This window comes from Ambystoma mexicanum, chromosome 12, assembly GCF_040938575.1.
Source record: "Ambystoma mexicanum isolate Mex_15411 chromosome 12, UKY_AmexF1_1, whole genome shotgun sequence".
NCBI classification, from domain to species: domain Eukaryota; kingdom Metazoa; phylum Chordata; class Amphibia; order Caudata; family Ambystomatidae; genus Ambystoma; species Ambystoma mexicanum.
This window is the reverse complement of record NC_090936.1, coordinates 13,705,717-13,731,565: the sequence shown is the minus strand read 5'-3', so window position 1 is coordinate 13,731,565 and position 25,849 is coordinate 13,705,717. Positions and strand designations below refer to the sequence as shown.

The 25,849-nt window shown below is 43.1% G+C and overlaps 1 protein-coding gene across 2 annotated transcripts in view; it reads left to right on the top strand.

Moving 5' to 3' along the window:
* The window catches only part of SEMA3A (semaphorin 3A), a 469,097-nt gene that overhangs the window by 373,262 nt on the left and 69,986 nt on the right, over positions 1 to 25,849 (top strand). For both annotated transcript variants that reach the window (XM_069627820.1, XM_069627819.1), the window contains exons 11-12: positions 16,643 to 16,862; positions 24,395 to 24,486. In XM_069627820.1, coding sequence (XP_069483921.1) covers positions 16,643 to 16,862; positions 24,395 to 24,486 — 312 coding nt within the window. The remainder of the gene's footprint in view (positions 1 to 16,642; positions 16,863 to 24,394; positions 24,487 to 25,849) is intronic.

The following is a 25,849-nucleotide window of genomic DNA, read 5'->3' as shown; positions in this document are numbered from 1 at the left end:
TGCCGCACCGCCCCAACCCTCTGCCTGCCACCTTGCCCAACTAACTGTTCCTCTCTGACTCCCATCTTGCAGGCCATCACCAACCCACCTCCAACCCGTGGAAACAGAAAAGGAACACAATCCCTTTTTTATTTTCTATGGCAGTGCCCATCTTTGTTTCCTTTTGTGCAATGGCAAATCTGACACCAGCCATATGTGGATACACAATTTCCCTTAAAAATCACCCTAAACCTCTTCACTTCCTACAGTCATGAGTAAGCCGGTGTTACACAGCGTAACCTCTTATGTGAACTGAATAGCCTACTCCAGGCGTCAGTCAAGTGTAAGGCCGACTTACTCCAGGTAACTTCTACATGAATAAGGCCTCCTATCTCTATCACACGCCTCTTTCAGAGACATTGTATATTGCACCACCTATGATGATATGATGTGGCATTTATAACGCGCCTGGACACAAGTGTTTCTAGGCGCGACAAGACAAGGAGGGGGAAACAAAGGGAGGACAAAATAACGATCTTACTAGGCCTTGTGTCATTCAGATTGTACAGGTGTGAGGAAGAGGGAAGGGGAGAAAGTGCCAGGGGGAGATGAAGGAGGAAGTGCAGTTAACTCACAAGTGCAGCCAGCGAGTGGCTCATAAGTGCAGAGAGAAGGCACTGTAGGGTTGTAGATACAGACCCTAAAGTGCTGGGTAGCCTGGAGGCAGTGCGAGTGCAACTGGACATGCAGGAGCCTGGGCCTGAGTTCAGAGGGTGACCAGGTGACCAGCCCATGACATGAGAAGGGAGTGATGCCTATTACCAAAGGCAATGGAAGGCGCTTGCCGAAAAAATAGGCAAACTACAAGAGGTGGGCGTTCCATTAAATGAAGGTGTGTTACCCCATAGACTGTTGACAAATTCACATAAGAGGAAGAACACTGCCGCAAATGTGCGATGGAATTAACTTTCATTAGTTGCAAAGGAAATTGATGGTTCAAACCAAAGCAAATATGGTATAAATTAAGGCAAGAATCCATGTTTGACAACACCCTTGCACTGGGACCAAGAACTTGGTGTCTTGTGATTGCCTCTGAGCAGTAGGAGTGATTCTCTGGAGAAGAGCGCTGCTGTAAGTAGGGATAATGTGGGTACAATTAGCATAGAAGCATCATTGCAATGCAAAGACTGTATATCCACGTCATGTGATATTATATGTGAGTCCTCACTGCCTCATCTAATCAACACACCCGATTTATGTATATAACATGTCTGCTTTGGTTATCCTAGTAGAAAATACTATGTGATGTGCAAGTTATGGTGTAGTGATAGTATAGTTCCTATAAGCTTAAGACAACTAGTACCCGGCAGTAGCAGGTGAGCTGTCAAACGGAAGAACCAGAAAACACGCACTACAGGTCCCCAAGACTGAGGAACCCCATTCCTTTCATCATATTTGCCTCACCCTCATGCAATTAGGGAAAGGAATTGTGATGAAATTACTTCTACTTTGCATGCGGATATGGATGAGTTGTGCTGAAAACTCCTACTTAACAACACACTAATACTTGATCATCAGTGATCCAAACCATAGGCGCTGAAACCGGCACAGTCACAGGACATGCACGCCGCCTATACCTCATTAAGGAAACATGGGCTGAGGGAAGGCTATTGTCTCCAGGAGGGTCGTGAGCTAGCATAGAAGCATTCAAAATAACAATAGTAGTGTGTTACTAAAAGAAAAGTCCAATCAAGGTTCTATAAAAATGCACATATCTATTCAAACCAGCACTGCATCAAAACTACTAAAACACTTTGAACCCACCCCTGTAAAGGAAGGCATACAGCAGGCAGAGTTTTTGGTGAAAGGTACACTGTGTTACTGAAGGCAGAGGTAGACAGGCAATAGTCTCTGCACCCATGTTAAGGTTCACATCCAACAATGTTCCAGCAGAAGCCTTCGTCTATGTAAAGTCTGAAGCTGATTTAACAGGAGCGTGGTCTCACCCCATTCACTATAGAATCTGCTACAGTGGATTGGTCACCTTCTTTAAAGGTTCCGATGTTGGCTGATGTTTCAGATTCTCTTGCCGGGTGATGTCTGTACACAGAATGCTTTGTCTACAGGAAGTGGGGAGGGGCAGAGTAAATAATTGAGCCCTGACAGAATCCAAGATGTTGGGACCCATCTGTGGTCTTGTCCTTCTCTACTGACTACTCTACCTCGCTGTCCTCTCTACTGTGTGCACTTCATTATAGGGTCTCTTTTAATTACCATACTAGTGTGAGCTCTCCACTGGCCAGACAGACCCTTTCCTTTGAAGCACTACACATCTCCCTGCTCACTTAGGGCCATTCCTGTCTTCCTGGAATGTGACAGACTTTTCCCAGGAAACACACAGGATTTTAATGGGGTTGTGCCAACAATTTTCTTTTTTTTTTTATTGTTGTTTTGGTCACGAAATTAATCAGACCTTTCAACATATTTACAGAAAAAAGCATTAAAAGTATAAAAAGGATAGAAAACAGATTATTCTCATAAAAGTTGAATTATACATATAATAACTCCATTTCAATCACATATACATTCATTCAATTAATCTTGAAAGAAAGATTTGAGTCCAGCAATACGAATCACCATAGTATCACTGTCAACTTCTACATTTTTGCCATGGACCTTAATTTTTAAATGATTCAAATAATTCACAACTGCATATCTCATAGACTTTAAATTCCCATTAAACATTTTTGACCATAGTACTTCAGTACATAACCGTTGATCAGCTTCAAACAGAGGCTTAAAATTAAAAATTTGCAATGGCAACAAAATGTGACACTCCACCATAAGATGTTTCAAGGTCTGAAGCATTTGATTACAGAATCAACATGTATTATCATTTCCAGAGATGTTTCCTCATTTATACATTATTTCCTTAGTAGGCCATGTGTTTAGTCTAAACCTCATAAAGTCCTGACGATGACTCGGATTGGGAGATTGCTGTAGGTATTTTTCAACCTGACCGTAAACTTTATGTACAAACGGATTTCGATTAAATTTCTGTTATTCATACATGCTGCTCTTGTCTTTATGCAATCCGATTGCCATAATTTGGTTTTAGCCTTGTCAGGGTTTTGTATCAACAAAGATTCAGGTATGTCTGCGCCTTTTAAAAATGTTCTTGCAAACGCACACAAAGATCTTGCAAATGTTTTGTTAGATGTTAGTAGATAATTGGCTAGAATCAAGAGTAAGCCATTATTGTTTTCTCTCAGAATACATTTTCTATACAATGTACATATCTTCCATTTGTAAATTGCAAATACTGAGATGAGACCCAAATCGTGCCTAATTACCGGGCATGGATTCAGACAATGGAAGTAGTAAAGACTTCTTCCAATATTGATTTTCGTATTTCACCCAATAGGTATAATTTCGACATTTTTTCGATTCAGAACCATACAGGATAGTTGGAATGTACTTCTGTTTATAATATTCAATTAGTGGTTCAATGGATAATTTGCAATATTTGGCTCGAATAAGTCTCATTTGGGATAAAGCTGTATTCTGTTTCAGGTGAAAATAATCTTCATATGGCTTATCCAGTTTGCAATTATTCACACATATTCCCAGATAGATATAGGAGTGAACTACTTGCAAATTGGTATTTTGTAATCTCAACTGATTGCATTTTTGTCTGTTTTTTAAATCAAATTGCAATACTTGTTTTTATTTATTTTTTTTAGATTAATGCTAATGCAATTTTTATTGGCATACATATCCAGTGCATTCAGCATGTTCCGCAACCCATTTGGAGTTTTTGATATGAGAACCATATCATCTGCATAAAGAAGCCAATTAATTGCTGACCCTTTTAATTTAATTGGATCTGTTATGAGGTTACGAAAGCCAAGGCCAATGTCAAGAATGAAGAAATTGAACAAGGCAGAGGCCAACAAACATCCTTGTTTAAGACCACGTGTGGTTTCAATCAGGTCTGTTAAATGTCCATCATTACTCAAGCGAATTTGGATAGAAGTATTAGAATTAAATACCAAAATCCATTTTAGAATGTACCAGCAGGGGCAAGCCAAATCAGTTCATTTTTTTAATAGGAGTTCTCTCGGGACCAGGTCAAACGCTGCCCTAAAATCAACAAAAGCCATGTATATAGGTTGCTTAGTTTGTCGGCTCTGAGCAATAATCACATTCAAAGCAGTTAAATTGATCGCCGTACCCAGCCCTGGAATAAAACCCGTTTGAAACGGGTCACGATGATTTGATTTGTTAAGCCAATTATTAAATTCATTTAGAATTAAACGCGCAAAGATCTTTCCCGGACAATCCAGGAGGGCTATAGGTCTATAAGATGTTGGATTGGCACGGTCCCCTTTCTTGAAAATCGGAACAATCACAGATGTTTTCCAAGATTGAGGCAATTTCCCAGATCTCATAATTTCAGAAAAAATTATATATAATATCTCTGCCCATAGAACTGAATCCTGCTTGATTAACGCATTATGAAGCCCATCCGGGCCAGAGGCGCGAGAACTACTTAATTTGGCTATAAAATGAATGATGTCATCTAGATCAAAATTAACTATATGATCGGCAACAATACCATTCCAATCAAGGCTCAGATCTGGGAAATGGGTGCGGTAGATGTTATCAAAGTGAATTATTCAATCACGCTCCAAAACGGGATTAATCTGAACAGATGACTGATATTTGCAACATGCAGAATTCAAAAGCGCCCAGATACCCCCTGATGATTTAACAAGGATCTGTTTCAGCATGGCTTCGCCATCACGCTGATATTGTAAGGCGCGTCGACCCAAAAGCCATCTTTTGTACGTATACTTCAGCTGTTTTATCTGATCATAATTATCACTCAAATTCGTGGGATGCCTGGACAACATCTTTATATTTCGTCTTAAATCACGCTTTTAGTTTTTTACCTCCAAGTCAAAGCAGTGAAGGTGATTAGGGCAACTACCAAGAGCTTTCACACCTCCAGAAGAAAACATTTGCATTGCATGTATATAGCAAGGGCTGTCTAAGACATTGGCTCCCCCGTGGCTATCGCTCAAAACTTGCTTATAACAGAGTAGTTTAGCCCTCAACCATTGTATACGATTACCCACATTATTTACAATTAAGTTTGTTGAGTGATAATTTACAGGTCTCGGTTGAGACAGGTGCCAATGACAGGTCAAAGTTACTTGACTGTGGTCACTCATTACTGTGGATTTTACATTAAAGTATCAAATCTATGAGAAAGAGTGGCTATTGACATCAATGTAGTCCAACGTAGAATGACAGCCCTCGCTATGCCATGTACATCTAGGGGGAACATCTCCCTGAATCGCCCCATTCAACATCACATAATCTCTGTTAGCCATTAGCTTAATCCAGCGATGCTCGTCCATGGTTCTAGAAGACACAGATTCAGACAATAAATGTAGATTCAGGTCACCCATGATGAAGGAGTCCACAATAGTTTTGTCCAGTAAAAGCTGATCCAGTATACAATTGAATTGATCAAAAAAGTCATCTGAGGTTAGATGTTTCTTACCCCAATAAACATTTACAATGGCACAACAAGTTACACCTCTTTGTATTTTTATAATTTGAAAACATGGCAATGTAGATTTATGCCAAACCACATCGAAATGTTTATCCTTGTGCAATGCCATCATTAGGCCTACCATCAGCCTCCCTGTACAAGCTACGATGGCAGGAACTAAGTATATATCGTAAGCATCCCACACTGGGGTAGTACGCCGCCACGTCTCCTGGAGGACTATAATATCATACTGCAGAAGGTCTCTTTTTTCGGTGTTAATAAGGTGTTTGAAAGCCCTAGTGTTCAAGGAGATGAGGCTGATAGAGGTAGCTACGCGGGATTGTTACAAACTACCACCATAATTATGGTGCATCCAAGCATCGTTGCTGTTTGAAGCAACATTTGAAAGAGAGCAATTTTTGTTCCCAAAAATTCTAGATTGAGATACACTCGATTTTTCCACCAATTGTTCTGGCTCATGCGCATCTTGACTTAAAATGAAGCCCAGATTGTGAAAAGCAGTACGCGCTAGCCATAATGTATTGAGTATCACCCCAGATTGAATATACAACCTCGCCTCAGATAAATCAGATGGGTTAACAAATTCCACTAAGTCAATGTCCTTGGAGGTTAGATCTTCTAAGGCCGTTATTTCGTCACAGATGTTAAGCACACTAGCACAATTCATATCATATCTGACAAAGGGGTGACCACGACATTTAATCAACAATCGATGATGCCTTTTATATTCTGCATGCCTCTTGATGGTGGAGGGAAAGGAACTAGGTTCACTGTTTTGTGGTAGGATTGACCTACCTTCAAATTTTTGAAGAGCAGGTCTAGTAGCACTCATGGATGACAAGGTGTCATTATTACCACTAGGCAGCGCTGGTCCTTTCAAAAGCGAATTGACTTTCAGATAGGTGGTTTGGAACATCTGACTGACTTCATTAGATGTTTCTTTCTTAGAGACCAACATCAACTGTTTTATTTTTTCGTTCTCCTTGTTGTAATTTATGAAGGAGGCACGAATGTCATCACGTAACTCTTGTAGCGTGCAGTCTTTAGATGTCACCGAACCTTCAACTATATGAAGACTCTCAGCAAGCAAGTTGCATTGCGATGGCTCAATTGCATTCATGAATATAGGTATTGTTTGTTTCACTGTGGCCATTTGTACTTGTGGATATTTCATTAGGTTTGAGGCTAGAATACAGTCTGACGACTTTGACATAGTAACAGATGTTGCTAGCGATGTTGAGGCTGCTGTTGCTACTAGGTCATCAAGAGGTTGATAAACTAAAGATGCCTTATTTTAAGACTGAGATTCATGATTTGAAGACAAACGCCTTTTTTTCATTGCTGCTGTAAGTAGTCTGGTTGCTTTCTTTTTGACATTAGACCTCTTATTCACTTCACTAGGAAGCTGATTTACAGTGACAGAGTTAGACTGTCCTGGAACACTAAAAGAGGCTATTTTAATGTTAGTGAGCAGCGGGGATAAAGTTGTTATCGGATCTTTCTTAGGTGGTTCTTTGGTCATAGAAGAAGCCTCCATCGAACACACTTGTGGAACTACAGCAGCACCGTCATCAGCAGCAAAGTTAGAATAGGTAAATGATTTGGGCGCATCTGTAGCAGGCTGAAGGGAGATAACCTTATCAGATAAACGAGTCTGAGTCCCTTGACTAAAGGTATTAGTCGAGAGTTTAGGTTGTTGATAGAACTGTGTACTGATCTCAAGCATGATGTTCGCATGGGAGTGCTGAGCAAGTTCAGTCTGATTTTTTTATTTTGTCGTCCAACATCTCATATAACTTAGCCAAGGAAAGAAGCACCATATTCATTGCTGTAAGCGTGTTATTAAGAGCCGGCGCTATCAAAGGAAAATCTATTGTTATTAAAAGTCGCCTGGGGGTCCCGAATGAAATATGGATGATTATCCATGGGTGCCTGAAATTGTGAGCGCCTAGGTGTAGGTGCTACAAAAGAGAGGGACCTATTGGACATAATGGGCGAAGATTTGTCAAAGAGAACAGGAGATTTATACAGCTCTTGGTTACCTTGATCCTTGTGCTTATGCTGTTGAGCAGAGGTGCCTTCACTAATTGGCAAACTCTGCTCCCTAGTTCCATCATTGAGGTGTATAAGATCGCCTGAGTTGGAGCAAATATATTGTACCTCAGCGGCAATATGTTCATGATCACTTGATGAGTTCATGAACTCAATTGCTTCATCATCAATTTCACCCATCAATGTCAATTTGTCATGGGCCATTGTTAGCAAATGCTGAGCCTGAACTGAACATAAGGGCGGATTTCCAGGCTCTATGCGGTTTAAGCCTGACAGTAAGTCAATCGTGGCTTCAGGTATTTGAGTTCTGCATATATCGCCTGATCCGCAAGCTAAAGCAATAGAGGCATCAGCTATTTCTTTATTAAGAATGGTTGCTGGTGTTTTGTTCTGCTCTGGTGGGTTCCCCTTCACCCGAGCTTCTTGTGTCTGAGCGGCAACTGACAGAGAGCCCAATAATTTTAAATCAGGCATACTGGTTGTATCCTTAATAGGAACATTTTTTATGTTGGAGCCGTCTACTTTACAAAAGTTGCGAATGTCAACATTTAAAGAAATAGAGCGTTGTTTTTTCTTTTCAATATTCTCTTTAACTCTCTTTGCTAAGAATACCTTTTGAGATTCCAAAGGAGAGACATTATATAAATCAGCTTTAATTTACATAATATGCAGTCCTACTTTATCAAAATAAAGAGAATAAGAGTCAGGTTATCCGTAATCAGATTAGAATGCCACCACTAGAGCTTTGATAAAGTAAATAGCACTTTTACCTCTAGTCTTACCCGGGTACATCAACAGCAAGGGGCACGCTAAGAAGATTATTTTGCAGAGTACACCCCACTCCCGACTCCCCGTTAACAATCACTATGGCTCTAGGTCAGGCAAACACCGGTGCAGCACTTCATGACGACGTCCTTCAGTGTAGCAATCCTCTGCTTGTTGCAAGTTCATGGGAAAACACACAGAAGTCCTTGCGCGGCGAAAATGCACAACGCGGTAGAGCAGCTCGAACACACTGTCCCCAGTGAACAGTGTACTTAAATGTACTTCGATGTGCGCGCCAACATGGGTCTTGCCAACATGCACTATTTTGGGTGAAACTCAGCCTTGGACTTTGAATACACAAGAGACCTTGGCCGGTAAGGGACAATAAACTAGGCTGAAAAAATTACACCAAAACTTCTGGTTTGTATAATTGTGGATTTTCACAGACCACAATGTCATAAACTGATGTGGCGTTTGTCTAGTTATTAACCAACTGCTAGCAGGTAATGGGATCACACAGGTCTATTATTTAATTTAGGACCTGGATTGACCATGGTTAAATGAATAAACTGGCTGCTACAGCGCTGGGCTTCCACAATCTGCTGGCAGGGATAAACGTGCTGTCTTCTGCTTCCAAATTGCAGAACTACAAGGCAGCTGCAGAGAGGTGTCAGAAGACAAGCCCATCAGAGTTTCAAGCTTGCACAATGCTTTGCAGCATGGAGCATTATGAAAGGGGGTCTGATTAGAAGACCTCACTTTCAGCGACTGATGTACCCATATCATTTTAATGATAACAAATATTTGGTTCTATGTTACATTAGGTCCCTTCGACTAGTGTAAAGCTATAAAGAAGAATGTGTGTATTTGCGTAGCACAGTGGGCTGTGGAGGCTGCATTGCAGCATATGCATGCTTTGTTTTTTCTGGACATGCCATACATGCACACTATGCAATTGAACATTATACCTCATTGTTCAATAGTTAAACAGTCAGATATTTGTTGGCCTATGGTATGTTTGGATACCCAGTGTACCTTGTAAGTGGGCACTTCTTTAGCACGTGTTGGTAGGGGCATGTCTGGAAGGTTTAAACTGGAGCAAAACCCTGGTGAATAATGGCGTGATAGTATGCTGATTTGCAAACCATATATGTCGAGACGTGTGCCTTGACAGACACCTTAAGACCACCATTTCCTTATAAAATGTCTTGGAGGCTATACAACTGGTTATAGTCATTAGCTTTCTTGGCTGGGTTGCTGTGTCCCCCTGGTGGCTACTCACCAGATGCGGTCTAAGGCTAATCCATGATTAAGTGCAATGTGTGATGAACCGGATGATGTCATTACTCCTCTCCCGAGGAAAGCCTCTCCCCATGTAGCCAGTGGATGGCAGCTCCTAGCTGATCTTGACCCTGCGGGTGGCTATTTGTGGGAGGATCACATCGGGAGAGCCAGGGATCCCCCTTCCCCTTTTAGGAATATTCCCTGCATTCCTCATGCCTTGATGGGTTACTGTCATCCACCCTCCCACCCCCTCAACAACGTGCCATGCCTACTGACAGTACTTTTCAATATCAGATAACAAACCAAGTGACAAAAACAGAGATGAAGAAGAGGCAAGGAGCAATGTAGATTACTACCAATGAAAACCAACACCAGCAGTCTAGTAGCTGGAAGAATCCAATTGGACCTACACAATTTAAAACCAGGCCTGGAACAGAAGTATGAAGTTCCTCTTCTTCATATTGGAGCAGATCGAGGATGCCGCTTGACCGAGAGATCCAACCGGCTAGGTTCTGCTGGGAAACCCAAGCTGCCATTTTGAGAGGTACATGGAGAAACCGGGAGTGTGGTGACCAGCAGCGGTGCAGAAGACAAGGCGGCAAGACAAAGTGAGAAGGCAGCCCGTGAGCGACATGCTCAGGAAAGCTCTGTGGAGGCTCTGGCAAAGCAGGACAATGCAGCCATGGTTTCTGACAGGTGAGGCAACTGCAGCACCGGCTGAGGACTGAAAACCTTCCAGAGGTGCCTGCAGGGTCAGAGAGAGTTGCGAGAGCTGGTTAAGCGCCTGATTCGAAGTCGGGAATGTACAGAAAATATAGGAAAATAACCAGTAAACCCAGGAATAGAATTGGGATTCTGAAGCACTTTTGAGCAAAGTATTTGAAGCCCTAGATAGTGGGATTGGGGTCTGGGTTCCACAGTATGAAATTAGGGAAGACCAAAAAGGGAAAACTAGAGAGACATTGTGTATTAAGACCTGGCAGGAGAGTCTACCTGGTATCTTTTGTGTATCAAAGTGAATGCACAAGTTAAGAGAACTGGGCACACACTATGTAAAGAAACTGCCTAAGAAAGTCCCAGCAGGAGAGTATACCAGGCAAAACCAAGTATGTGAAGTGAATTGCATAAAAGGGCCTGGCAAGAGTGTATACCAGGCAAACCCAAGTTTGGTGAACAAATTGCATAAGAAAATCCCAAGGAAGATGCTTGCCCATAGGATTTTAAAATATATGGAATGTAGAAGAGAACCTGGCAGGGATGTACCAGGTGTACTGCAAGTCTGGGACCCAGACCCAAGTTGTGAAAAGAACATTGAAAAGAAGACATATGCCCTTAGGATTGTGAAATACATTGAAGTTGGAAAGAAACCTGGTGAAGGGAGCCATTTTCCCAGGAGTGGATTGTGGCACCAAGAGGAGGTAGCCTCTCAGCCTTCAAAGAACTTTATTATTTTTGAACTTTTGTTTAGCTGGAGTGAAACCTGGGAAAGGGAGTCGTTCTCTGGAACTGTGAATATTAACCAGTTCAGACCATTGTTGGATTTATACCTTTTTGTTGGATTTAAACATTGTGTGTGCTTTCCAGGCCAAAGACAATATCCTTTGCACCTTGAGTTACTTTTAGAATATGAGAGCTAGGATAGGATTTCGGACACAGGACAGTTTTGCTTTAGACATCTTGACAAAAGACATGCCCTTAGTTTTGGTTGAGGCAGGGAAATACCTCTTAGATTTGGGATAGTGAAGCATTTTCCAGACCCGTTATTATTTAATAAAAGTCTATAACCAAAAACACAACTCCTCTGTGTCCATGTCTCATTCCTGGCTCCTCACAAATACTTCTGAGAAATGACTCCTTTTTTAGTCTAATGCTTATCTGTTTTGCAAGCCCTCCGTTAAGCCCCGTTTGCTGCCCAGGCTAATAGAAAGCAGATGCAATTGCACAACAGGGCTGGTGGGCTTTGGTTACAGTGTTTAAAACGAATGTTTAAACACTTGTTAACATCTAAATTGGAAGCATAATTATATCAATAATCAATGCTTTTTAACAACGGATAGAGTACATCTAGTGTTAATAAACACAGCCTCATCACTGACAGCAGTGTTACTTCCATGCATCCTGCTATGTATTTTTAAGTAATGTCACACTGCAGAAAAGCTTGTTGCACTGTGCCTCTTTAATAAAATAAAACAGAAAGGTGTGACTTTGTTACACAGTAAAACATCATCTTTAAACATTGTGTCAAGGTCTCCTTTGTACATACACCTTCAGTTTAACAACACTGATTATTCATGACACGCCAGATGAATAAATCATGTTGGAGTTCATGAAGGTTACAGCAAAGGCAATTGATCGCTTTTCCTGGGCCCCTGCCAGATGGGATGGCCTCGGAATGCATGCTTGCATGTCAAGGTGTGTTTCACTTAGTTGAGAATCGATGTATGCTCTGTGAGGCTAGCCATTGGCATTAATTAAAATGAATGTCTGCATATCACATTCTATCTATCTATCTATCTATCTATCTATCTATCTATCGATCTATCTATCTCTCTCTATATATATATCTCTCTATCTATCTAGCTATCTGTCTGTCTCTCTCTCTCTCTCTCTCTCTCTCTCTGTCTGTCTGTCTGTCTGTCTGTCTGTCTATCTGTCTGTCTGTCTATCTATCTATCTGATTATCTATCTATCTATCTATCTATCTATCTATCTATCTATCTATCTATCTATCTATCTGTCTATCTATCTGTCTGATTATCTATCTATCTATCTATCTATCTATCTATCTATCTATCTATCTGTCTGTCTGTCTGTCTGTCTGTCTGTCTATCTATCTATCTATCTATATGTAACTATCTATCTCTTCATCTATCTTGCTAACCGTCTGTCTATCTACCTGCCTACCATTCTATCTATCCTTGGGTGCTATTTATTAACATTACAAGACATATCTATTGAAGGGATAGGAAGGATCCATTAACTTTCAGTGGCCCTCGGCTGCTATCACAATGCAGGTTCGTAAACATGTAACTTTCCCATGCATGCATTTCAATAACATATGAGGCATACCTTTCCTCCTCATCAGAACATGTGAAACATGTTGTCTATGGAGTGAGAGGGATCAGCGGGTGTGGGCTTGTACTGTCCTTGCAGCCTGGCATTAGTGATTATAACACTGCCCTCGTGTGAGAACAGTGCAAACTAGACGAGAGTATCTTGGATTTCTAGGGAGTGGGCTTGGATTTAGGCCTATTGAGAATAGATAGAAACCTTGTATTGGACCAACTGGAAACATTCTGCTGAGAGTGAATAAACATCGTCATCGGACCACAAAAAGGCACAGACCACAGTGCACTAAACGTGATCACAACTCTGACTTTTGTGGTGTTCATTTTGACGCATTTCAGTAAAACAGAAAAAGCCCAAATCATGAAATGTTCAAATCCTTTCAGTGTGTAATCCCCCGTCTCTTTTTACAGGGTCATAGGCATAGAAGTCAGTGATTTCACCGACTCCACTTCACCTTAAGGAGAAATCTACACAAAAAAAAGTCTTCAAATATGTTTTTTTATTATGCGGGGGGAGACCCCCCAACCCCACCTCCCAATACCTTATCCTATTCCCTAACCTCACCCCCATCTATGTTTTAAAATGTACCTACTTACCTAACCAATTTGAAGAAAAGCAAATTCAAACATTTCTGAGTAGGTGAAATTGGATTCAGGGAAATCTTTGGCATCGCATGGGCATAGCATGCTGTCACCCCAGCTGACCTGTGTGATTTCTTTTTTTGAACTTGACTAATAGGGCATCGTACTTATTTGCACATGACCTCTTATACAGTATCATACAGGTTGCATTGGCACACATGTATGATGTATGGGCTGCAACACCAATCACAAGACTTTACCCTGAATTGCAGGGACGAGGCCTTGAAGGTACATAACACAAGGTTGATTAATTTATAATCAAGAGCTACAATTTTTCTTTAAAAAACGTTGCTAAAAATCATTTGTTACAATTGAACTTTTTAGGTGTAAGGAATATGTGCAAAGTGGACAGGGAAACAATGTACATGTACGTGTGTGGTGTATTTGGCTTATGCGGGAATTTGTGATTTAAAATACTTTGAGTAAGAAGAATAAAGGTTTGAGATTTGCTGTCACTGTTCGTCATAAGTGATGTGGTTTAAACTTATGCCAAGCTGGGCAACCAATCGTAGGCTTACGAGTTCTTTTAAAAATGTGTATTTTGTATTTGAGTGAAACTTGCACGTTTTTCCCCAGTTGTAGTAAGTTACACCTGAACTCTTTGTGAATCCGTTTTACTTTCAGAGGTTCTTACCTGTTCCTGTTAACAGGTGTAACTTGGTTTAAGACGGTATTATTTGCAAATCAGTCCCATGGTGTTTAATTTGGCACAAGGAGACACATCGGAGCCATCCCATCCTCTCCACCACGGTGGTGTTCTTTCTTCATTTTTTGTTAAAAGGGGAAATAACAAAGAAGTCAAAAACATTTTGGAAATGTGGGGACTAGACCAGACTCTATCGCTGAGGGACCGAATAACCACTGTTAAAGGGAAGGCAGTGAAGGGTGTTCAACTATTTTTGCTTAACCTGGATCATTAAAATGGGGCGTGTACAAAACCCGATTGAATATTCTTTCTGCAATTGGTTTGCGCCAGGCAGATTTGAACCAAACTATAACATAACACGGGGGTTTAAATTCTTGGTTAATCTTAACTTATTACAAAGAAACGATTTGTAATAATTTGTTGTATCATGGTATCATAGAGCAGGCCAGTTACATGTGTTTTTATTACAGTCTAGTTGTAACATCATATCTGCTGTAATTGTTTATTACAGGTGTCTAGTGATGTCATTTTCTTATTAGTAAATAACCAAGTTACCATACATTGTAATAATTACACTATGCACAGACTTGTATATGGATAATGCAGGCTGTCATTTCTTTCAGGACTGTAGCACAATTTTACAAGTTGTTTAAAACCATAATGCAGCTTTTAAATAATTTTTAATATTATTACGGTCATATCGGCCAATTGTTTTTTATGAATTACATGATCACAGCTAGTCCTCCCAATCGCTCCTTGTTTGTAATGGAATTCTGTATGTAATATGTTATTTTTCTTTTTCTGATTGATGTGTGTGCATGTATTTGTGGATTGTGGAAACATCTTGCATTGAACTGATCTTTTGAATTGAACATTTATTTGACCACGGTAAGGACCCAGACATGGGGAACCACACAACCCAGGAATATGGAAGGGAGACATACGGGCTTGAAAAAGAATCAAACGCGACCTGTATGATAGGCGAGTGGTGGGAACACACAGGCAAACCCAATGTACCCCGAACAGAGGATCTAAATGAGTGGGAGAACACAACATCAGTGCTTGGTAAGAACCCCGAACAGCCGACCATGGGTCAGCCCGCAGAGACGAGGTTACCGAAACGTCCTCGCGAGGACGAAAACCCTGACTACACGGGCCGAGAAGCAGAACTCCGAGTCCAGCCGGGGAAGACTCGCCTTGTCAGAGCGGCACTGACGACCAGCAGGAAGGAGGAAGGAAACTGTAGCGGCGATGAGGAGCTGACTACAACTGGCCACCGGATAGAAGAAGCCCAGTCTCCGCATGGAGACGTGGTCCGCGTGTATTGCAACCGCGAGCAGGACACCAACCACGTGCCCCGCAGACTGGAGGAAGCCGATCCGCTTCAGCAAAGCCACAGACCCACAGGGGGAGTCCTATTACCGGGGATACATAGCCCGAACATGGGGGCAACAAAAACAGCAGACACTTACCTGGGCGGCAGCAGGACATCCAGGGGAACAGGGTCAGGGAAGAACACAGAGGTTGGCTCACAAGGAAAAGGGGGCGGGGCCTATGGGGGTTTTTATGCTCCAAGACAGGAAGTAGACCCTGATTGGCCCATTCTTACATGCCTATATAAAGAGCCAGATAGTTGGAAGATGGGTGCTCATTCTTGTTCTCCTTGCAGAGCCGATCAGACCTGGATTCCGGAACGACAGGAAGCACCTGGGCGTATAAGGACTAACTGGAAGAAGATTGTCAGGGGTCCTTATAGCGTCTCCTACAAGAAAACAGAGGAAAGCATTTGCTCCACAAAAAGAACACCCAGAAGGACTCTGGAAAAAGAAATTTAATTTTTGCTAACCAGCATTATTTGGTTAAATCTGAATAAAGACCAACATTTTCTTTCCCTTTAACCGCCTATTTTGCCTCATTGTCGCAACCACATTCACAAAAAAGAGTGTCTTTAGTTCTTATTGTTAGTGGTTTTTTCTTGTTTTTTTGTTGCACAATCAAGTATAGGAGGTTTTTTTTTAACACACCTCTGGCTTCTAGGTTACTTTAGACCATATACATTATGGGAGTACTTAATTATTCATAGTTTTATAAATATATATTGATTAATCCACCCTAAAAGGCAGGAGGGTGCTGTTGCTCTTTTCTATTTTCCCAATCTCCTTTTGGGTTACGGGGAGCCCCCTGCCCTTTGTTTAATCATGTAACTTCCCAAAAACAAACATTTAGAATTTTCTTTCATTTTTAGATTTAATCATTCGTATTTTCGTTATTTTTCTTTTCAAGATAATATCAGACATGCAAGCAAACAATGTATCAATTGTTCCAATGCACTTGCGCGTTCTCTATGTCACTGGGCCTAGTAAGATTGGTGTTTTGTTCTCCGATGTTCTCCCCCCTTCCCTTGTTGCGCTCTGAAACACTTGTGTACAAGCGCGATAGAAATAAAATATCAATATCAATCGACTGAATATTCTTCAAATAATTGCACAATTTCCACACTCTCATTATACACGTCTACCCTAGCCAGTGCGTTGATCTGCGCTCGCTGAGGTATTCCTTATACCACTTATGATATTAACAAATGTTTGCTCTGTGTTTTATCTCTTTATTTTGGTTGTGTAGTGTCCCAGCAAAACCTTTGGCGGCTTCGACTCCACTAAAGATCTCCCCGACGATGTCATAATGTTCGCCCGCAGCCATCCAGCAATGTACAACGCCGTGTTCCCCATCAACAACCGCCCAATCATCATCAAAACGGATGTCGATTACCAATTCACGCAGCTAGTCGTCGATCGAGTCGACGCCGAGGACGGCCAATATGACGTCATGTTCATCGGCACAGGTGAGGATCCTGCCACAAGCCAACCAGGTTTCTCATGGGGTCCAAATCAGAGAAGTAAGATATGTGCGGAAAAGATTATTTCGCTAACCACACATTGTATCGATAAGCAGGATTTATCGTTCCCGCCACTCAAGTGACAAACTCAGGGTGCCAGTAAAGAAGAGAAGACTGCGGACGTCTACTCCGCTGCGAGGGGGGTGATACTATTTCTGAATGGCACCAACTACAAATCTGCCATGTGCTGCTTAGGGTCAGCTTTCAGATTCCAGAGCCATAAATCCCGAGGCTCTGCTCACGGTGATGCCAGCCATAAATCACCGGGAAAATGATCACTGTGTTGAAGCCTCGTACACTAATATTTTACATGTGTGGCAAACTCTTCCATCAGTTCACACAGGGGCCATGGCAGGACGGGAACGTATAAACTGCACACATTGTTGCGTGGTGTGAAAAACCTTCTTGATGGGGCAACACATGGCATTTTAAGGTCCTGTTGGACTGTATTTGGCTGGCAACTCTTGCTTTCAATGTATCGGAGAATTTGATTTGCATTTTTTTGAAGGTTGGGATAATAATAATCCCAGAAATGACATACATAGGGAACATTACAGGAGGCAGTCCCAGGAAAGAGAGCATTTACAATATGTGGAGATTTTGAGGGAATGCGGAGGGCAGGTAACGGGATACAGAAGCCTGGCACATGGACAATGTAGCTGGCATAGCAAGCACAGTTAATATGGATCTTATGACACAATGCATCACACCAACGTGATGGGATATAGAACAGCACATGGTATAAACAGTAAAGAGAAATGACCAAGTGCCAGAACAAACCTGCCTTAAGGTTGATTTCTAAACTAGTTTATAGATAGTGCTAATCCTTTGATCAAACAGGTGTGTGTCCATCAAGCAGCATGGACTTATCCTTCCTGTAGAATTCTTAAAATGCGATTGACAAGGTGTTTATTGTGCAAATAACGATGCTGAAAAGAACAGATTTCAGGTGGTGCTTGATATGCGACTGTCACTGAGTATTTTTTCGGCCTGGGACGCAAGAATACAAATTAAATTTAAAAATAACAGGACCTAAAATTGGAGAAAGAACACAGAGACCGCCAACCAAAGGGAAGTGCTGAAAATCGTGTTTTGAAAGATTGCCGGCCATAATTCAATATTTTCATACCTGGTATTTAGGGTGCACTGCATGGTAGCACACATATATATATCTCCCCTTTTTTATGTTTATATTCTATCACTGAACAAAACCGCCTGACGTAGATGTGTCAGTGAACAAACAAGTGGCCCAGACATGTGATGTCATCAATGACATTTGTGATGTCATCTGTGAAGCCCTGGGTGTTAGTCTTAGCAGTGCACGGTGGTGGCGCGAGTTATGGTTGCTTAGCTTACCATAACTGGCACATTTCTGGTGGTTTTCGGTTTTACTTGTAACCCTAAGATTCCTTTAACAAAGTTTTTTTTTTTTTCTTCACCGAATTTCATAGCTTTTTATTGGTGCAACTTCCCTTAACAAACTTGTTTTCTGTGAATATATATATATATTTCCCTGCACTTGCATGATCTCAATGTCACCGGGCCTAGTAAGATTGCTGTCTCTGTCTTCCCTCTGTTCCCCCTCGCTTGCCTCGTCGCGCCTTAAAACTCTTCTGTATACGCGCGTTATATATGCCATATTTACATATATATCGTCTTAACACATTTTTAATGCATTTCTATAACTGTGCAATTATTTTTCTTGTGCTAAAACTCTTCTCTCCCAAATGCAAAGCATAACATTATCCATTCCGTTGGGGACAAGTAAGTCCAGTCCTGGTTTTAACTTTGCATTGTGGAACGTGTAGTCCTGGATTTACCGAATTACAAGTCTAGAACTACAAGTCCCAGAATGCAATTGACTGTCTCCCAAATGGAATGGCTAATGTTGTCATGTATCTATTGCATTCGATATGTTGTACTGTGCATCAGTTAATCTGCATGAATCGGTGCTTTTGAAAGAAAAGGAAATGAGTGCACGCGTGTGAAGCGGAGTCTCCTTCCTCCCTGTGCAGGTCCCTCGTGATATGTTGTTTTGTGCGTGTCTCGGCCTTTGATGCAAAGGGTTGTGAATCTATTGGCTGGGAAATGTACCCGGCTGCAGGGTCCTGCAGGTAGAAACCTGATAGGTTTGTTATACCGGAAAGGTTTCCTGTGAAAAAGCTTGCTGTGAAAAGGTCCATTCTAAACATATCTTGTCTGCATCACCTGAGGTGTGGGTGAGCACAGCTGAGGCACATCTGTCAGTAAATTGAATTAATCACAGTAACCCCATCTCCTGCCTTGGCTCCCAAGCAACCCCGATTGATCCTGCAGAGTGCTGCAATTCAATTTGTGTGAACATCTTTGAAATCCAATCGCCGACTACTTGAGCAGCAAGTTAGAAAAAGTTGAAGCCTGGACAGAGGGCACATGGGAACTTTCACACATTCCAAACAAGTCTGTAAACTCTACAGCAGCCCAGCCAGTGGGGGATACTATGCCTTCAGATTGGGGCAAAGGTCACACGTTTACTCTGAACTCAGTTTTTCCTTGATACATTTATATATATATATTTTAAATATGATCATAGCTGGGTGTAGAGGGTGCATAGTAAGTGGGCTGGCTTTGGAGATATGTAACAATTATATATATATATATATATATAGTGCTTCAACGCAGAATGTTCTCATTCAAAGCACTTTACTAGTCGGTGTCATTACTTCATTACTGAATGAAATGGCTCACAACCGACCATCCAAAAGAGCGCCATGGGAGGATGTTCTTGCCTTGCGAAGTGGGGGTTCACCCATTCCTTTCTAGGGATTGTCAGCGCCTGAAGGGGAAGGGGAGGGGGGCGTGTGAGACCATATTCCTTTCACTTGCCACCGGACCTGCCTTCTCTCGTGCCATGTGCTTAACCCTTTCACTGCTGGAAACCCTTTTCACCCTACAGTAGAAATGAGCCCAGGACCAGAGGAATGTCTCCCGAGGCGCCGGCCTCGGCCTCGAGGTGAACATTCCCCGGGCGGTCTGGGAGCTTCGTCTCCAGAAAATGTCCGGGTCAGGTGGCTGAGTGCCTCGGGGCTGCCTTCATCGCCCAGGTCACCAGTTCAAATGCAGGGTGAGTGTGAGTGAAGGTCACCGGCTTCCCATTAGAATGCTCGCTCTCTGTGCTGGTGAGAGCGCCGTGCACAGGCCCGGGGCAGGGCAGTCACGCTAACCTACCTGAAATGAGTTCAATTTGCACGAGTTAATAACGTGTGGCCTGCCTCAAGTATATGCCAAGCGAAGAACTAGTAAAGGGTTAATCACGGTGTGCAGTCCAGTGACTCGGGCTAGTTCACCTACACGTGGGTTGAATCATGTTATCACGCACATGGTTATTCATAATGCACCAAAGGTGACCCGCGCAATGTTCTGGGTCGCCAGTTCAACGTTTCAGTGACCTGTGAAATTTGGGGTGTGACTTTCTGGGGTGCAAATGAGCCCCGCTTGACTCCTCCACCGCTCCTCATGGCCTCACACCCTCTTAAACATGGGTTTCTGTTGGCAGCACACGAGCGCTGGAAACATACTCTAACATGTCCCAATGTAATGTGTGGACCTGCGAGGCGCCAGTGGGGTGCGTTATGGGGACTTGTGAGGGAAGGCAGAAGTCTGCACCACTTCTCAGCACCCTACATGTTTACCCTTAAGTTAACTCAAACATTTCTCGGTGCATTTCTCTAAAAGTTTGGGGAACATAATCCCCCCAAAATGAGGGTGTTTCGAGTTTTGCGTGATCGAGTTTGCTCATCAGAATTGAACCGAACTGACGAGCTGTGCAGTACAGAATGCTGCACAGGGTTGGTCTGGGAACCAAAAGAGGCCCTGGACATTATTTACAAAGGGGCCCCATATTACACACTTTCATCAAGCCCAAGCCTTTTACTGTGAGAGCATTTGAAAATAAAATGGGTTACCACACAATAGAGTCCCAGGGTGCCGAGGCCTGCTGGGAAATCTCCAGAGTTCCTGGTAGTTCAGCCCACCCCTGCCGAGGGTGCTGAGGCCTGCAAGAGGGTGTTCTAGAAAGGCAGCATCGCGACCTAGTGACACAGGCCTCTTAACCACCTTGTTCCTCCCTGAGCCATAGTTTCCCCATAGAAACATTAACACCCAATGGTATAAACATACACCAAGGCCTGCACTTTATCTATTTACTAGACTGCACTTCTAATGAAGGGGAACTTGCCTATCAGCAGTTGCATCCATTAAATAAATATAAAAACGCCATATCCAATATTTAGCTAAAGAGGAGGGCCCTGAAGCATGACTTGCTCACATGTATGTCCCATAAAGATGCCAAATGCACGCGTGAACGTCATATCTGAACATTGAGGGTGGGTGGAAGTGCGGGAACGGACTGAATTTTGTTTGAGGGCGTTGGTGAGTTGAGTGGAGGCTGTGGTTTGAGCTTGCACTGAGGGGGGGTGTATGTATGTGTGTGTGTGTGTGTGTGTGTGTGTGTTGGTGTGTGTGCTGTGTTGTGTTGTGTTTTGTTTTGCTTTTGGAAGTGCCGAAAATCTACTTTTTGAGGAGAATTAGAGAATGTTGCGTCCACTGTATCGCACTTGATCAGAATTAGAACTCCCATATCAGAGCTATATTAACAATGTGGGCTTTCTTGTGGGGTGGAGTACACTCCCAGCGTCCTCTGCAGATGACAAGCCTGACTAACCTCCGGTTACCGGCCGGCCCCAAATGCTTCTTCTCAGGGGCTTTACCCCAATGCCCCCCCCTTCTCAGACCATCTTTGCTTCCGCTCATACCCAGTCAGCGTAGGTCAGATTATTGGACAGTAACAGACACATATCTACAATGGGGGTGTACCCTGTGGGCCCACCCTAATAAGTCGGCCTGTCACAGGAACCCTCTTTTTCTGCTTACTGCATGTGCTTCTAAGCGTCCTCTTCATTTTCTAGCCGCCTAATGGCGCCCTTTTCCGTGTATCCCCTGTTGCTCGGTAATGCCCATCTAGGTTCATGTGAAACAGAACCCAGTGCCCTTGTGCAGGCGGCCTGTGAGACAGAGGGACACCCCACCGAATGCAGCATTATGCAGCGGGGTCAAATAACGCCCGGCGGGCACCGTCTGTACTAAAGGGAACATTGCTGAACAAGTATTAGAGTGCGGCCTACTACCCGGATTCACATGAGAAATACAGAAGATCATGAAACACATCACTCGCTTTACAGACACTTTGATTTTAATAATACTGTTATCCCCTGGATAGGAAGGGATTTCAGAAACCTGACAATACTCCTTGTGGCCTCCCCTCAAGGGGCCTTATTTCAAATGTCCCAACCTGCTGTCCTGAGTAACGTTAACCTTCACAGTGTTCAGTACTTTGTGGCTTTGCATGTATGGATTTCGTTTTTTCTTTATTCCTAAAAACATAACCACCCCTACATACTGAGTTCCCAAGACATATTGCCAAAGTGGATCCTACTTTTCCTTGTTGCCATTCACACCCCCCCCGCAGCATTATAAGCACTGCTTTTGCAATATCTCAAGCAGGTTACTATAGCCATCACTACATCGGGGGGGGGGGTACATGGGCAGCAAGCAGCTCACCAGCCCACGCATAGGCAGGGCTGTGGGCTGTTGCCACTGATTTACATGCCCGACAAGGAGGGGTTCCTATTCAGACACAGAGTTATTTTACGGGAGAAGTGCTCCACGTGCATTGCAGGAGCCCAATCTCCTGTAGCCAAACAAAAACAAAAAAAGACTTAGTACCTTTTTTATTTCCATGGTGGCCACAGGCGGGCGGAGCGCAGGGACAGGAGCACAAAGCTCCGGTCCAGCAGGTAAGTGGGGAGGGAGATAGAGAGGTGGGGAAAGGGAGCAGGATGTTTTGGGTTGGGGGGAGGGTGGGGATGTTGGGAGGCACCATGGAGAGGCTCCCTGTTGCCTCCCCACAATCAAGATGGCTCCACTGAGGGCGTGGCCTTGGGTAGACAGTGTGTTCTCACTCACTTTTCCAGCCACCTTATTGCAGAGTCCCCTTCCCCGGGTGCAAATGTTGTGTATTCATGAATGCCCCACTTTCTTAGTGTTTCTGTCAAGCTTACATTTCTAGGATTGCAGGTCTAGACTACTGTACCTCCGAGGGGTTTTGTCTGATCGCAATCTAACACCTACCACAGAGCCATGTCAAACCCCTTGGAGCCGAGAAGTCTCTCTGACTTACTCTTGACTGAAATATCAAGAGGGCTAATTGCTTCACAAAGAAGCTGTTATTAGCTCTGTTTTTAAAGCTGAAGAAACTCAAAAGTAATTCCGAGTTCTTCTACTGTCTTCTTTGTGAATCGACTATCCCCCGTCGTTCATTAAGTCAGGAGTAAGTCACAGTTGCTACTATGATTTGTGTATTGAGTAGTATGTTCCAGGCTTAAGTCAAGAGTTACCTAGAGTGATTAATGGCAACTTCATGGGGAATGTAATAGCATACTTCAGATATAAGTCTGGAGTAAGCCCGATTTACTCCTTGGAGAACATTTGTAAACCAGCCCATGTGTTCTTGCCCATGTGCTCTTGCCCATGTGGTCTTGCCCATGTGTTCTTGCCCATGTGCTCTTGCCCATGTGCTCTTGCTCATGTGTTCTTGCCCATGTGCTCTTGCCCATGTGTTCTTGCTCATGTGTTCTTGCCCATGTGCTCTTGCCCATGTGCTCTTGCCCATGTGTTCTTGCTCATGTGCTCTTGCCCATGTGTTCTTGCCCATGTGTTCTTGCTCATGTGTTCTTGCCCATGTGCTCTTGCCCATGTGCTCTTGCCCATGTGCTCTTGCCCATGTGTTCTTGCTCATGATTTCAGTGCAAGGTGTAAGCGACCCGCAAGCTGTAGGGCTGGCTCCGTTTAGCGGCCCAGAGACTGTCCAGTGCTGTGTAGGGCTCTTTATACAGGCGGGGGTGGGGGGTGACTGCTTTAATTTAAGATTTAAACAGTTCCATTATTTGGTGGGGGTGTTACTCAAGGGGCAGGAAGGGGATCAACATAAACACATTTAGAAACTCTTCACCTGAAGAACGCAGAAGTGACTGTGTGTTCTGAAGTCCCTTAAATGCCCCTGGTACCTGGCAGCCTACACATTTGACCCTTGCTGACGTATTTAAATGTCACCGTCAGGCAGCTCCACTTGGGTCTACAAAATGCCCCCCCCCATATTCTTATTTTGATCAATGCCTTGTTTGGTCAATGGTTGGAAACGACATACACGCAGTTAAGGTGAGTATCTGACAGTGATTCTAAAACTAACCTTGAACCATGAAACCAATTCTGTACTAAAAATGTTGAGCACTTCACCACCTGTGACAATTGTCTGGCTTTGCTGTCTCGCTCTGCGTATGGCTGTGGCGAGTGCGCTATCCCTCCTTTAACTCTGCACACACAGTGAGTGAGAGAAGGTGTGTGACAAAATAACTTTATTCTCCTTTTCTTCCTAAATGAAGATGCAGGGAAAGTTCTGAAAGTGGTGTCGATTCCCAAGGAGACGTGGCACGATTTGGAGGAGGTCTTGCTGGAAGAGATGGCAGTGTTTCGGGTGAGTGTCACCGCTCTTTCCATCTGGGGCCACGCCGGCGTTTATTCAGGACCAGTTTGCTGTAGACTGAAATCCTTTCTAGCTGTGGACAATGGGACCTGAATACTCTTCTGACCAGCCTGTCACTTAGAGACCCAGCCACCAGTCAAAATAGACCCTACAGCCTCTGCTCCTGAATTGGGCTTGATGGGGGCATTGTTCTGGCGATATAAGGGGCTTTCTGACAGCCTAATGATAAATGGGGGGCACTCAATGGTACCTTTGATTGATGGCCGGTTCGTTCTTGCACACATCCTAACACCCGTATCCTTTTAGCCTGTCCTCAGTGACAATGGCACAGAACATGATAAATTCAATCCACATTCACAAAGTACAGAAGCTTAGAAATTCATCGTGCACTGTGAAATGGAACATGTCCATACGATTTAGGGTCTTTTTAAAAAGTGTGTCAGTCAGTGAATGAGTTAACTAAAGGAAGATTTCACATCCTTGACCAGCCTCTATTTACAGAATCCAGAAGCAGGTCAGGAGAGCCGAAACATGTGTCGTAAGCACACAATGCACTCTTTATACCTGTGTTTCAAATGAATTGTCTTATGCGCTGGCGTAATGTGAAACCAACAAATACTCAAATGTATGCATTGATCTATGGAGCTTTTAGAAGGAAGACAGGATGGGGCATGTCCCCCACATTACAAAAAGGCTGAACGTAAATAACTAATGCTGACACTAAGGGGGCGTTCAGGAATGCTACGCCTACTAGGAAACGGCGTCATATCATGCATGCTAAACATGTACAATGAGGGGAATTAAACTCTGTGCTGGCGAGCGTGCTCAGGCCACGTTTCATGTTCTTTGCTTCCTCCAAAAGAAACACCAATCAGACCTAGTGAGGGAGGGGTCAAGGTGTGTCGTCCCTGAACTGGTTTGAAATTGACCAGATCTGTCTCACTAAGAAAGCAGGTGACCCGAGAACTGTTGCGCGTTCCCAGATACTGCGGAACCACGCCACAAACTCATTGGAATTTGGCAGGCCACAGAGGGTCTGAGTTTTGGGAGAAATATATGCTCCTTCATCTCCTTGAGGGCTTCTTGAGGTGTACCCCACTTATGTACCCCTATTCTTTCCCCTTTTGTTACTTCCATAGCTGCAGGTACTGAGAGCAGTGCGCAGGTAGGGGCGTGCTTTACATGATTAGGCTTGAAATATAATGAATTCTATTTTAGGCATGGGCAGGTCCAAGCTGCAAATATAACTATATATTTTCCTATTTCTAGTATTACAGATTCATGAGCTAAAAACATAACAAGGCAATTCCTCCTCTGAGATCCACATTTAAATTGGTCCTTTTTTTTAAAGTCT